The sequence below is a fragment of the Pocillopora verrucosa genome, chromosome 1, assembly GCF_036669915.1.
Source record: "Pocillopora verrucosa isolate sample1 chromosome 1, ASM3666991v2, whole genome shotgun sequence".
Taxonomy (NCBI): domain Eukaryota; kingdom Metazoa; phylum Cnidaria; class Anthozoa; order Scleractinia; family Pocilloporidae; genus Pocillopora; species Pocillopora verrucosa.
In genome coordinates, this window is record NC_089312.1 from 27,749,786 (window position 1) to 27,761,732 (window position 11,947).

Genomic DNA, 11,947 nt, shown 5'->3' on the forward strand with positions numbered 1-11,947 from the left:
GCCAAAAATTCACAACCGCTTTATAACGCGGTTTCGTTGCGCCAGGGGAGAAAGGAGAGGTGATATTTCAGTTAGTTTAGCTTCTCGCAGCTCCTTAAGTGAAATTGGTCCATATGAGCCTTCAACAACGCTGCAGTGTCTTGTTCCCAAGGAAAAACTGACGGATTCTTAAATCAAGTGGTAAGTTACACACTGTAGTAACGTGATCATCTACTCCGAGCGTAGCGCCTCGCGCCTCTTGAAATTTGTAGCTAATAAGCACTTCAATTTGCTACATTTTCCTCAACACAGGCGTATCATCCTTTCCTGATCTAACTCTTGTTGGATTTTTTTCAGAAGTATCTTGTGATTAGCTTATCTTTTCCACACTAGAAATGAAATCGTACGAAAATCTGAGACAACCGTTCAGTACGATCAAGAGCTAGTGGACGCGCTAAACTGAAACTCTGTCATTAGCATGTAATAATGTGTAAATAGTTTTGTATACTCAAACTACGTCTCATTCGTTGCTAGGACTTTTCAAATGCTTTTCTTTCGATTCGACCTATTTCAGGAATATTATGGAATCTAAAACAGTTACGCAGACTTTCGTCGCTTCGGATGTATGCGATCATTCAAACACAGATTATATAGCGAGCGACAATGATGAGACTGAAAGTGTTTGTGTTAGTTCATCGCATTCGATTCCTTTACGTCGATATCCCTCGCTGGCAGAGCTTTCCTCTATAGCCACAAACTGTGAAGGAACTAATATAACTACTGTCGATTTATCGATGGAGGAGAAGAAACTAATGCTAGCTCCCAACACCGAAGATTGTAAAATTCAAACTTCAAATCAGCTGAATAGTATCTGGAACCGAGGGCCGCCAGTCACACCACCAAAGGTTGCCGAAGCAGGCAAAAACTCGTCAAATCAATGTGGAGACGATCCCTTAACTCCGACTGCTAACCTTAAAATGCTCGTCAGTGCTGCTAGTCCAGCAATCCGCGATCGGGAAACCAGGAAGAGAGAATTATTTCCAGGTGAAAGTTTTAACACCTTTGAGACGCTCCACTCAGCGGCGAGTGTGCTAATATCAAACTCAGGACAGTCTGATGCACTTAGAAGTGAGCGGGATTTGAGTGATGAATCTTCTCATGTTGTATATGGAGAAAACAAGATAACCATCAGCCGGAAAGACAAGTCGCTGGGGCTTCTGTGTCAGAAGTAAGTTAAATTCTCAAATGGGCGCGTTGTATCATGATCGACCGTTTAGCGCCAAATTTGGTTAAACGTGGCAATGTTTGAATTCGTAATGAAAGGTGAAGCAAGGTTGATTACGCGCCAAAAGGCGACTGTCCTTCGTTTGATTGCGATAATAATATTAATCGATTATTTTTACTTCGATAAAGTAAGAACACGACAGCTATTTCTTGCCTCTCCCTAAAATATAGGAAGGATTATATTATCTTACCTCCCTAACGACGAGATGGCGTTACCAACTCTCTTAAGTAGTAACTGAAGTCACGTTTCGTAGAATGGCAAAGTTAGTCCATGGATGTCATGTCTGTTATCTTAAAATCTGTATACGTTTTTGGTTTAAATAGTTGTTTTTACACAGGTGTATAATTACTTCTTAAACACGTTGAGTGTGATTGCATAATTTTTTTATTTTTGTTCTCTTTGGTGGTAAAACATAAACGACGTTGTCCTTTTCTCAACAGGTTTTTGTCCAAATATCCAGAATACCCAAAAGCTAACGAGTTTATCGAGATTGGCCTTGATGATGTGGCAAAGGACCTTAGTAAGAAAAATATGTTTATTCTGGAGATACATAACAATTTAAGTTGTACAGTTAGAGGAAACCAGGACAAACCTGGAAATTTGGTTGAGCATCGCCTTGTGTTGGTTTGTGTTGGTGTAGCCACAGTAGACATAGTTAACTTTTCATGAAAAACACAAACTCTCTCCAAATTTTAAACTAGAGGCAGAAGTAGTCTAGCCCTTATGTAATTATTCTCAATGCTGGTCTCTGCCATTAACTGAATTTATAGAGTTATGTTTAGACTAAGGAAGGATTCTTAACATAATACCTTATTTAATTAAACCCCTAGGCAAAATAAACTCTGTTCAATTCCAATCTTCATGTTTTTCCAGTAAAGGTTATTTTTCAGTGAGAGATTCTCAGCTAGAAAAATTAATTAGGAGGTAGTGCAACTATCTAATAAAAAAAAGAAAATCCTAAAGCTAGAGCAGAATGGACTTTTAATTTCTTCCCTATATTTATTTCACAGGTGTGGAAAGGAGGCGAATCTATGACATTGTCAATGTTTTAGAAAGTGTAGAAGTTATTAGCCGATATGCAAAGAACAGATATGTCTGGCATGGAAAATCAAGACTTCCCTCTACTCTAATAAAGCTTAAGGTAAAAATTAAAGAAACTTCTGACACATACATGTACACACCAATATGCATGTTTTTGTTGCTTTCATTCTGATGGTTTTTTTTTTTTTTGGAGTATTTGAGATTTCCAAAATTGAGATGTTGACAGCATTAAGTGATGCCAAAGAAGGCTGTGGTGTAAATGCACTGTATATACCAATTCATTTTATATGAGATTTATTTTGCTATCAATACACTTATTGAAACCAGAATTCTACCATTCTAGTATGTACTTAATTCAAGTTCTTCTGAACTAAACTGAGGTAACACAAAAGTTTTTCATGAGAAACATAGTAGCAAGAGAAAACAGAAAAGTAACAGAAGTTCTTGTCTGAATCAAAAATTTCTTTGGTTGTCAAAATTTAGAAAATTGAGCAAAGTGATCAGTGAATTTTCTGATCACTATTTTAGCAATTCAAAACATTTTAAACTTTGCTATATTCACAATAGGTTCAGTCCTAATCATCTTTTTTCAATAAACTTTTTCAATAATGAGATTTTTGAGATGTACAAGAAGCAAGTATGTTTTCAGTCTTGTAATTTTTACTCATTCTTTTTTTTTTCTTATCTTGTTTAAAACAGCACTATGCCGTATCAAAAGGGCTGAAATTAAAGCCCTCATTTCCAGGAAAGGAACATCTAAAATCAAAAGACACTAAAAAGGAAAAGGTAATCAAGATAAATGAAATGCAAAATTATCTCTTTTTTTGCTACACTAGTAAAATTTGGGATCTGCAACTAGGATTGCCTGCTGCAGATGACAAGTTTTGTCAAATTGATTGTGAGAAGTATTTTGAACTTGGCAAAAAGGTTTAATCTTGCATTTACATTGTACAGCATCCCCTTGCATGCCTGAGCAACTCATTATTGAGTGCTACAAAATTTCCTGTTCTCAAACTAAAGAGAAGAAATCTTGGAACAGGCAATTCATGACAGGGTCAAGTGAAACATCAGTTTTCTACTTTTTCTCCACATTATGTATCCAGTGAAACATTTTTTAATTTGTTTTCTTAGAGTAAAGTTCCAGTTACATCAGCATTGTCCAGCCAGTTACCTTTAATCCTCCCAAAGAATTCTAGTCTTGTGTCCCTTGTTCAAGCTTTAAAACCTCATGTGTCCCAAATGAACAACAACCTCATGCCACCACCTGCCACTGTGAAAGACAGTACAGCAGAAGAAAAAGCTGGTAAAAATCTGAAATTTAGAGGTTTGTATGATTCTTTTGATCTTTTTTAATATCCCAGATGTAATTGTTGGTTTCTCAGTTGTTGTTAGTTTATACCCTGTTATCATTCCTTTATAGGCTTCATTTTAATTTATCCCAACACAGATTTGGATTAAAAGTTACCACATTTCAAATTTTTAACATCAGCAACAGTAGGACTCCATAGTAATTGAAAACTTATTTGAGATCAATATTTCAAACATCAATTCTTGCTAACATGCATTGTCATTTATTTGTCATTTTTTTATAAAGATAATGAATACTGCAGAAAAGACAAGTCATTGGGAGTTCTCAGTCAAAAGTTTTTGATGATGTTTCTCGTCTCTGAGGTATGCACAATGCATATGTTGAATGCCACCTTCACACCATTAAAGCATGTTTAGTTAAACCAGGTTTACTTTCACCTGAATGAAATCTAGCTACAGAAAATGAACAAATTGAATTTTTCAATGGATTCAAGTTATCAATAGATTTTAATTTCATTTCACTAAATTTTAAGTTGCCAAACACAGCTGTAAGCAACATCTTTGAGGAAACCAATTTTCAACCATGTCTAACAAAACAGGTGTGAAACATGTTTTAGCTTTTATATGAATGGTATTTAAGTCAAATACTTCTCTAGATTGAACTTTAAGGGCCAGCTATTTAAACAAAGTTTAGCCATTGTTTAACAAAACCCTGCCCAGAACAATCCTCAATTTAGCTGGACCTTTTATCAGAACATTTATTTTTGTGAACAGTGTCAAGAAGGCCAAAAGCTAGCAGTATAAGGACATTTATTTAATTGAATCAACCCTCAATTGTGTAAATCAGTGGTTTGGTTAGACCTCGTGCAAATAACCAGCCCTAACTGTTCCTCACATGTTTTAACTCAATATATTTGATTATGCTAGACAAGACATGTGACCCTAGAGGATGCTGCAAATGTACTGATTGGTGAGGAGGAAGAAGGCCAAACAAAGTATAAAAGTAGGCATGAATACAATAACAATAAATTGCATAATTATATATGCACTGATAAGGTGAACACAGCTGGGAGAAAAATGTAACAGACCAGTAACTGTAAGAAAAGAATTTTAGAAGGAAAAAAGGAAAAATTGACATGCCAGTACTTAAAAAAGATAGAAAAAAATTTTCTGACTAACAAGACCAAGCTTTTCTGTGTTGAAAATATGATGTATAACAATGAAAATCTGAGGCAGGATTTAGACACGCAATTACTGTGATACTGTTGGCAATTTTTCAATGACACAATCATTCTCTTTCAGCTAAAGTCAGACGACTGTATGACATTGCCAACATACTATCAAGCCTTCAGTTAATAGAGAAAGTGCACATCCACAGCATCCAGGCAGGAAGGAAACCTGGCTTCAGATGGATAGGAATAGATCCTGATAAACTGGAATTATTGGTACCCAACACCCAAGGTATTTTGGTCAAAAGCACCAATTAGTTATATAATGAGCGTGAAGTAAGATAATTTAGAAGTTGCTCATCTAGATAGTGACTCCCCATCAAAAGATACCAAGAGAAAATGTAGATTTGAAGCGCTTTACTTTTAAGTACCCTGGGCACCTACATTTGAAGAAGGCTAATTGTCACTCAGACACCATGACAGCCTATTAGTGTATTTGGAGCTTTGTAAATATTTTTCAGATGTAATGAACCCCTTCCCCTGTAGATTTCATCCGTGCCCCTCTCCTTCATGTCAAGTGACTTTGAAAAGGCCAATGATCTGAATGTTTTAAACTACCAGATGTGAAGACACATCTGTGTCGGAAAAGTGGTGTATGGAGGTGCACGTTACTTCAAGCTGCCCTTGTCTAAGATGTGTTCTTTTCATTTGTTCCCGTTTTACAGATGAGGTGGACAACCCACCAACAGTACACAGGGTCTCTGGAGAAAAGAGAAACGAACTCCAGTTTGATGAAGACGAAGAAAGTAAGTTTAAAGGATCAAACACTGAAAAAGAGACAACTAACCTCTAGGTACCGCATATTATCTGCACTTACTCTCGGGCACCACTTGATCTACGGGTTACAAGCTTTTTGAAAAAACGTCTCCAAAATCTTGTTCAAAGAAAACTGAAATCTATTATCGCACCGTAATCTTTTCATATTACTATTGGTCAGGTGCTGTAGGACGTTTTATCAGGCGGAGACCAAGCCAGCAACAAATTAGACCAAAGACAGGGGAGACTGAAGCAAGCAAAAGCAAGTTGCCGCGTTCACGATCAGAGAGAGTCTTGAGCACGAAGAAAGGAGGTCAGCGAGAATGCGAGGATGGTTTTTCAGTTCAAGAGATCGCAGCTTCGTTTGGTAAGTTAATCCACCATTCTCAAGCTTTCTGTGTAATTGTACAGCTGAAAGTTTGTTCTTGTCTTAGCTTGGTTCCGTTTGTATTGGCAGGTGTGGGTTCATCAACAGGCAGTCCAACTGAAGCTAAATTCCGTGCAGAGTTGAAGAAACTACACCAACAGTACCCTGATCATATCCTTTGATTATTTACTTTCTCTCAAGATATTTTACCCTCTGTATTCTAGTTGTTCAGGAAAAGAGGTCCATTAACAAATGCTTAAGCGCGGTTTTTCCTCTCTTTCAAATGGAAAGGTTATTTTAATGGTTATTAGTGCCTGTGGCTAAGTAAAGTTTAACTGCAACCTGATTTACTGAGAACCTGAAATTTGGCCTTTATTCATCCTTGACGTTTCGCAAGTATGTCGCAGTTACTTTCAGCTTGCAGTTATTCAGACGATTTCGAAGCTAGAAAGAGTCGTCGTTCCTTGTTCATGCCACAAACATCAGAACTGGACGGTGCTCCAGAGCCGAAACGAAGACGAAGCGCCGACGATGCGTACTCCATCAGGCAAGACACAGATGCTGGATTTTCACATTCAACGACTTCACCGTTCAAAAGTCTTCAAGAAGGAAAGAGCGTTCCTTCAGTTACCAGCCCTAAACAGACAAGTCCGACCGGAAAATTAAATCTGGCATCCCCTGAACAAAAGATTCTCTTAGAGAGACAAAAACAGCGGCAACTATTAGAAGAACAGGAGGGGTTTGACTCTCAAGATGAACGTTGGAAGCGCATGGAACGCGAGCTGGATAAAGCTTTTCCTAAAGGGGGACCAACCCGTCCAATGATGGTCCATCAGTCTTCGTCACCCCTGCCCTACGACGCACTCGTAGAGCAAACGTCTGTAGCCATTCAAGCCAGTCTTATAGACGACTTAAGCCCTCTGAAACCATTGAGCTATTACCGAAAGGTTAAGTCCCCTTGGAAAAATACTGAGTCTCAACAGAGCTCTTGTACAACTTCATCGCCTGTTCCAATTCAGGGTGGATCTGTCATGAATGCGCTCTCCAATCCGCACGCGATGTCGCCGGTGCCAATTCTTCCGGCAACAGAGCGTCCTGCTAGTGTTAACAACGCATGCCCGAACAGTGCTTACTTTTTGCAAATCCCTGTTTCAGCAGGAGGTAACGGGGGGTCAGTAGTGTGGGCCACACCCACCCCTCCCTCTGGTAGCTCAACACCTTCTCCAGACCAACTCATTAAGATGGCGGCATCGCCTGTGAACGCACCACTGCTTTACAGTCCCAGGTCACTCACGCCCACTCCTGAACCTGTTTCATTGGAGCCGTCTGTTGCTGGTAAACAACAAGCGGTTATCACAACTCCCTTGGTCACCGTGCTTGAACCTCAGCAAGTTCGCCCCGTGCAACAGACCTTATCAATTCAACTTCCAGCAATTCCTCAAGTAGGCAAAGCCGAATTGCATTCAGTCACGCCCATCACGGGCAATATTACTCCATTGCAGTTTGCTACTCCATTGGTCAAACTCACAGATCTCAAAAAGGTCGTTTCCATGGAAACACCTACTACTACAGTACAGCTGCTGACGGATGTGTCTAAACGCCTGTCACTTCCGTTTTCGGGTGAACAATCTATGTAGGTGAATTTTTTTCAAAGAAAAATTTTTAGTAATTTTTTTATATAGGAATACAAGTGTTGCCTTGCCTTTCGCAATATTTTATCAAGTACATTAAGATTAGCGAAAGTATAGGCAATTACTTTTCAGAATTTTCCGATCATTGCTCTTTTATAACTCCTCCAGGACTGATGAGAGTGGAAACAATTTTGTTTAAGTACAGTGCTTTATAAAGCAAATAGATTTTGGAGCAAATTTTGCTGAATAGCTCACAGTTAAAATCATTGTGCAAAGTAACGGTCACAGATAGGTGATTTTATTTTACTCCGTATTTTCTGGAAAACAGTTTGGAGGGAGATAAAATTGTTGATTTATTTTTATTCAGAATTGTATTTTTTATGTCAAGTGGAAGTTATCAAATGTATAATTTAGCTTTGAAGCTTTCGAGCGATCCTTTAATCGCAAATCGTTTTATTCTTTGTAATGACTGAAGAAGTTGTCCAGTTTGAAGAATATGATGCCCTAGTGTGTGTTAAATTTCCTTGATTACTTACCAAGGTTAAATGCTTTTGTCACTGCGACTGAAACAAACGGTTTATTTTACAGCAGGGCCGTACTAAGTTTGGCAACTGTGTTGTGCAGACAGTTCTATTGTTTACCTTTGGTCTTCTCATTCACTTCAATTTTGCAACCTCTTCAAAACTTTGAGTAAGTTTCTATAATGGCAAGGGAAATCACAACCAAGTCTCAAATTGTAAACCTGAAATATTAATAACCGCCTTTTAAACATTCCGGTCCTGGGTAATATGGGTAATGTGAATCGAAGGAACGACTGACGTTCTTGAGAATAGTTTCGTGCACAACGTGGAAGATTATTTGTCATGTACTTCATGACAATGATCGACCGCTAAATTTGTAAAAATAATTTTCCCTGTTACTTGACCATTACCGCTCAGGTTATCTGGGTCAAAAAATTCCTTGGATTAGTTTTCTTGAGGACAGCTAAGAGAACTTACAGGTAATGACACTTATCTTAACAAGGTGCTTGTTCATTCGAGCATCGAGTGCTTTTAAGTATTTTTTTCGTCTCCAACCAGGCCCACTCAATTCCGGCCGTTGCAATAAAGATTGCCTCGTAAGGGGGGGGGGGCCTCCTTTGCCATTTATTTCCTGCTGTAAGCGCTCAGTTTAATGGGTTCCTTAAAAAGAATTCCGCCTCTTTTTCTGTCAATCACAAGTTCGTGACAATAAAGAAGGAGAACGATAAAAACTGTAAAGTTCCTTACTAAGAATTTGTGTCAAGGCTGCAATCTGCTTAACTTTTAGACCCCCGTTGGGTGACTAACATCTAATTTCTCACTAATATGGTATCACTGCGGAATCAAAAATTAGGCCCACGAGAATTAAGGAAATGAACGTAAAATTGAAAAGCTCTTGATATTTATCAAATTCTCCTTGTTTCTACCATAGGAAATCTATAAAGAACATTATGGAGAATATACACGCTGATGTTAAGGTGTAAAGGGTTAACTGGTTGTAAATCTCGTATTTTCATTTGTGCTTTAAATGCGGTGAACGTGACTAGAGGATTTCCACATGTCTTTTTTTGTAAGCACCTTTAACAAAGCATTCCCGTATGATGATTACTCCTAAATAATTACTGACCCTCATAAAATCCTATTGTTCTCTCTCAGCATTATATCGGCGATTTCAGCCTGAGAAAGTATTCATATTCAGTCAAGTCCAAATGTCTGAGGAAAACGGTGGCGGTCCTTTTTGGTAGCAGGGAAATTATCAGGGGTAATCCTAAACGCGCTAAAACGTTCAATATTGCAGTGGGCTGGCTGCACTGCAATATTTTTAACAATGCAGCCTGCTTCCAGCAATATTTTTAATATTGCTGCATGACTGTGGTATTTACTTCGTTACTTTTCCACTCAGTAATTTTTGAAAATTCGCGAATGTCCGCGCATAATTTATGATGAAGATCTGAAGTTAAAAAGTAAATGAATACACCATGAGAAGTACCATTCCAGGAGACGTACAGACGAAAACATTTTACAGTTTATTTAGGGCACATCTGACAATGACAGTCTTTCTCACTTGTAAGAAATAACAATTTTCGTACTGTGAGTACTAATTACAACTGACTGATTATAATCTTCGCTCTGGTTTTCGTCTAAAACCTTTTCGCTTAACCCCTGTAACCCTGTTTCTTCCCTTTGTCCATCATATTTTTGCTCAACATCATTGTTAAACAGTTTTTCATTTTTTTCCTTGACGTCTATTTCTGCCCTCTTAGGAGTCGCTCCCTGCAAGATTTCACTTGCTTTCCTTTTAAGTGTTGATGAGGTACACTTATACTCCCTAACCCCATCACATGATCGGTGACCAGTGGTTTCTACAATAACTTGTTCTGGCACACCACCTTCGTACAATCGTGTGGCGCAACTTCGTCGAAGGGCAACGGCAGCGGCATTTTCCGACCTCTGGCTCTGCGTTATGAAAATGGCAGATTCGTCTTCCGAAGAATCCTCCATCAAGCTTCAAAACAGTAGCAACTCTTTGCCTTCCAACAAACAACTCAAATAACCAAGTGCATTGCGTTAATATACAATGCAAATTACGTTTGCATGAAATTCAATCACACACCTGAAAGATGTGGAAAGTTACATAATCTTTACAAGGATTTAACAATGACTAAATTCCGGGAAATGAAAAGGGTTATGTAATTTGTATAACTACTAGACAATACGTGCTAATTGCATTGTTGGAGAGAGAAAATAGTAGGAATTCATGAGAGTCAATGATTATATCATCTTTGCAAGTAGTTAACAATGGCTGAATTGGGGAATGAAAAAGGATTATGCAATTTGTATTATTACTGGACAATGCTTGCCAGTTGCATTGTTGGTGTACCAAAACATCAATATGAAGGGGCGACTGAAATCGTCGATGTAATGCAGAGAGAGAACAATAGGATTTTATGAGGGTCAATAATTATAATAGTTAATTACTGAGGTTCGCTGCATTATACCCAATAATGCTGCGAACCTCAGTAATTATCTATTAACTATCCAAACCCGTACAATCTTGTGAGCCACTTTTTTTACGGAGACCGGTATCTCAAACGTCAAATACAGGCAAAGAAAGTGTCTTACTCAAAAACTAAGCGAGGTTAACTCCTTTTTCTCTTGAGTAACATTCTAAATCAACGTTTCACAAATATGACGCGTCAATGCAATTTTTCCTCACCCTCCAATATAGCGTTTGAACTCGCGAAATCCCTTCACATACCTCAAGCGCGAGACTGATGCTCCTTTTGTCATTGGAAATACCCCGCCCTCCCGGAAGAACGGTGATCGCAACTAAAGTTACCGGAACACACAAGGCAGGTTCAGGTCTTCCATAAATTGGCCTTTGTCACAGATGCTCACCAAGAATAATGAGACAAATGCAAATGACAACACTGTGAGCTCAGCTTAAAAATGTAAGTGTAGTCCATAGGAAATACCGCTCATAATGTTACGTCTGACTGTGTTCGTGAAAGCTGCGGCCAGTGCCGGCCGCAGGCAAAAAAGCGCAGGATGCGATAGACAGTAACCACATTTAGTCTAATTCTCCCTCAGTACAATCCCTGGCCACTTGGAAACCCTAAGCAACGCTCCAATAAAAATTACAACACTTCTCAATTTTTCGTCTCTTTGTGGAATGTTGGGCAGATAGTTTGTACTTGACTCACTTTATCTTTAAAACTTTTGAAAACCAACTCGTTCGTCTTTACTGGAAAACAGAAAAACAGAAGGGAAACAAATTCAAGGACAATCCAATAGTTCCTTAGAGTTTTACCCGAGTTTTACGCATATGAGGTGAATGGTTAAACATAACAGTGACACCTTTGTAACTCTTCAATACGGAAAATTTCGCAAAAGTTTTCTACATAACACTCCGAAAGGAGTGATTGTAAATGCACCTGAGGTTTCCAACCTATACCATCTTATAGGTTCCTTTTTTACCTAGACTGGAATTGTTATAGCAAGGAGATGACAAAGGAAGTGTCTTGATAATAAAGTAAGCCAGATTTGCTTGTTGTTCTCTTTGGTAACTTTTAGTTCTAAATGTACAATCCACAGGTATGATACTTTGTCCTCATTCAGGCCTGGGTCAGGAGAGTAAATTGCCTTAAGATAATAGACAGCTATATCTCCGCAAATACACAGCCAATTGCGCTGAAATTTTCGTGGACGATAGTTTTCCGCAAGAACTTTTACCTTATGGTAACAATGCCGAGGAGGAAAGTCATATGTCGGGTCATGTGATCAAAACGCTACTCAATCAGTTTTTATCGGAATTGGTAAGATTTACACAC

General features: G+C 38.5%; 1 protein-coding gene across 1 annotated transcript; it reads left to right on the forward strand.

Annotated features, from left to right (window-relative positions):
* Positions 1–15: 15 nt before the first annotated feature.
* LOC131789997 (transcription factor E2F8-like) lies at positions 16–8,870 on the forward strand. Its single transcript, XM_059107174.2, has 13 exons — positions 16–180; positions 554–1,207; positions 1,705–1,784; positions 2,275–2,405; positions 3,005–3,091; positions 3,437–3,629; positions 3,900–3,976; positions 4,541–4,616; positions 4,916–5,074; positions 5,508–5,588; positions 5,780–5,965; positions 6,056–6,136; positions 6,362–8,870. Exons 2-13 carry the CDS (start codon positions 561–563, stop codon positions 7,600–7,602), a joined length of 3,039 nt encoding a protein of 1,012 aa, XP_058963157.2. The 5' UTR covers positions 16–180; positions 554–560; the 3' UTR covers positions 7,603–8,870.
* The last annotated feature ends 3,077 nt before the right edge of the window (positions 8,871–11,947 follow it).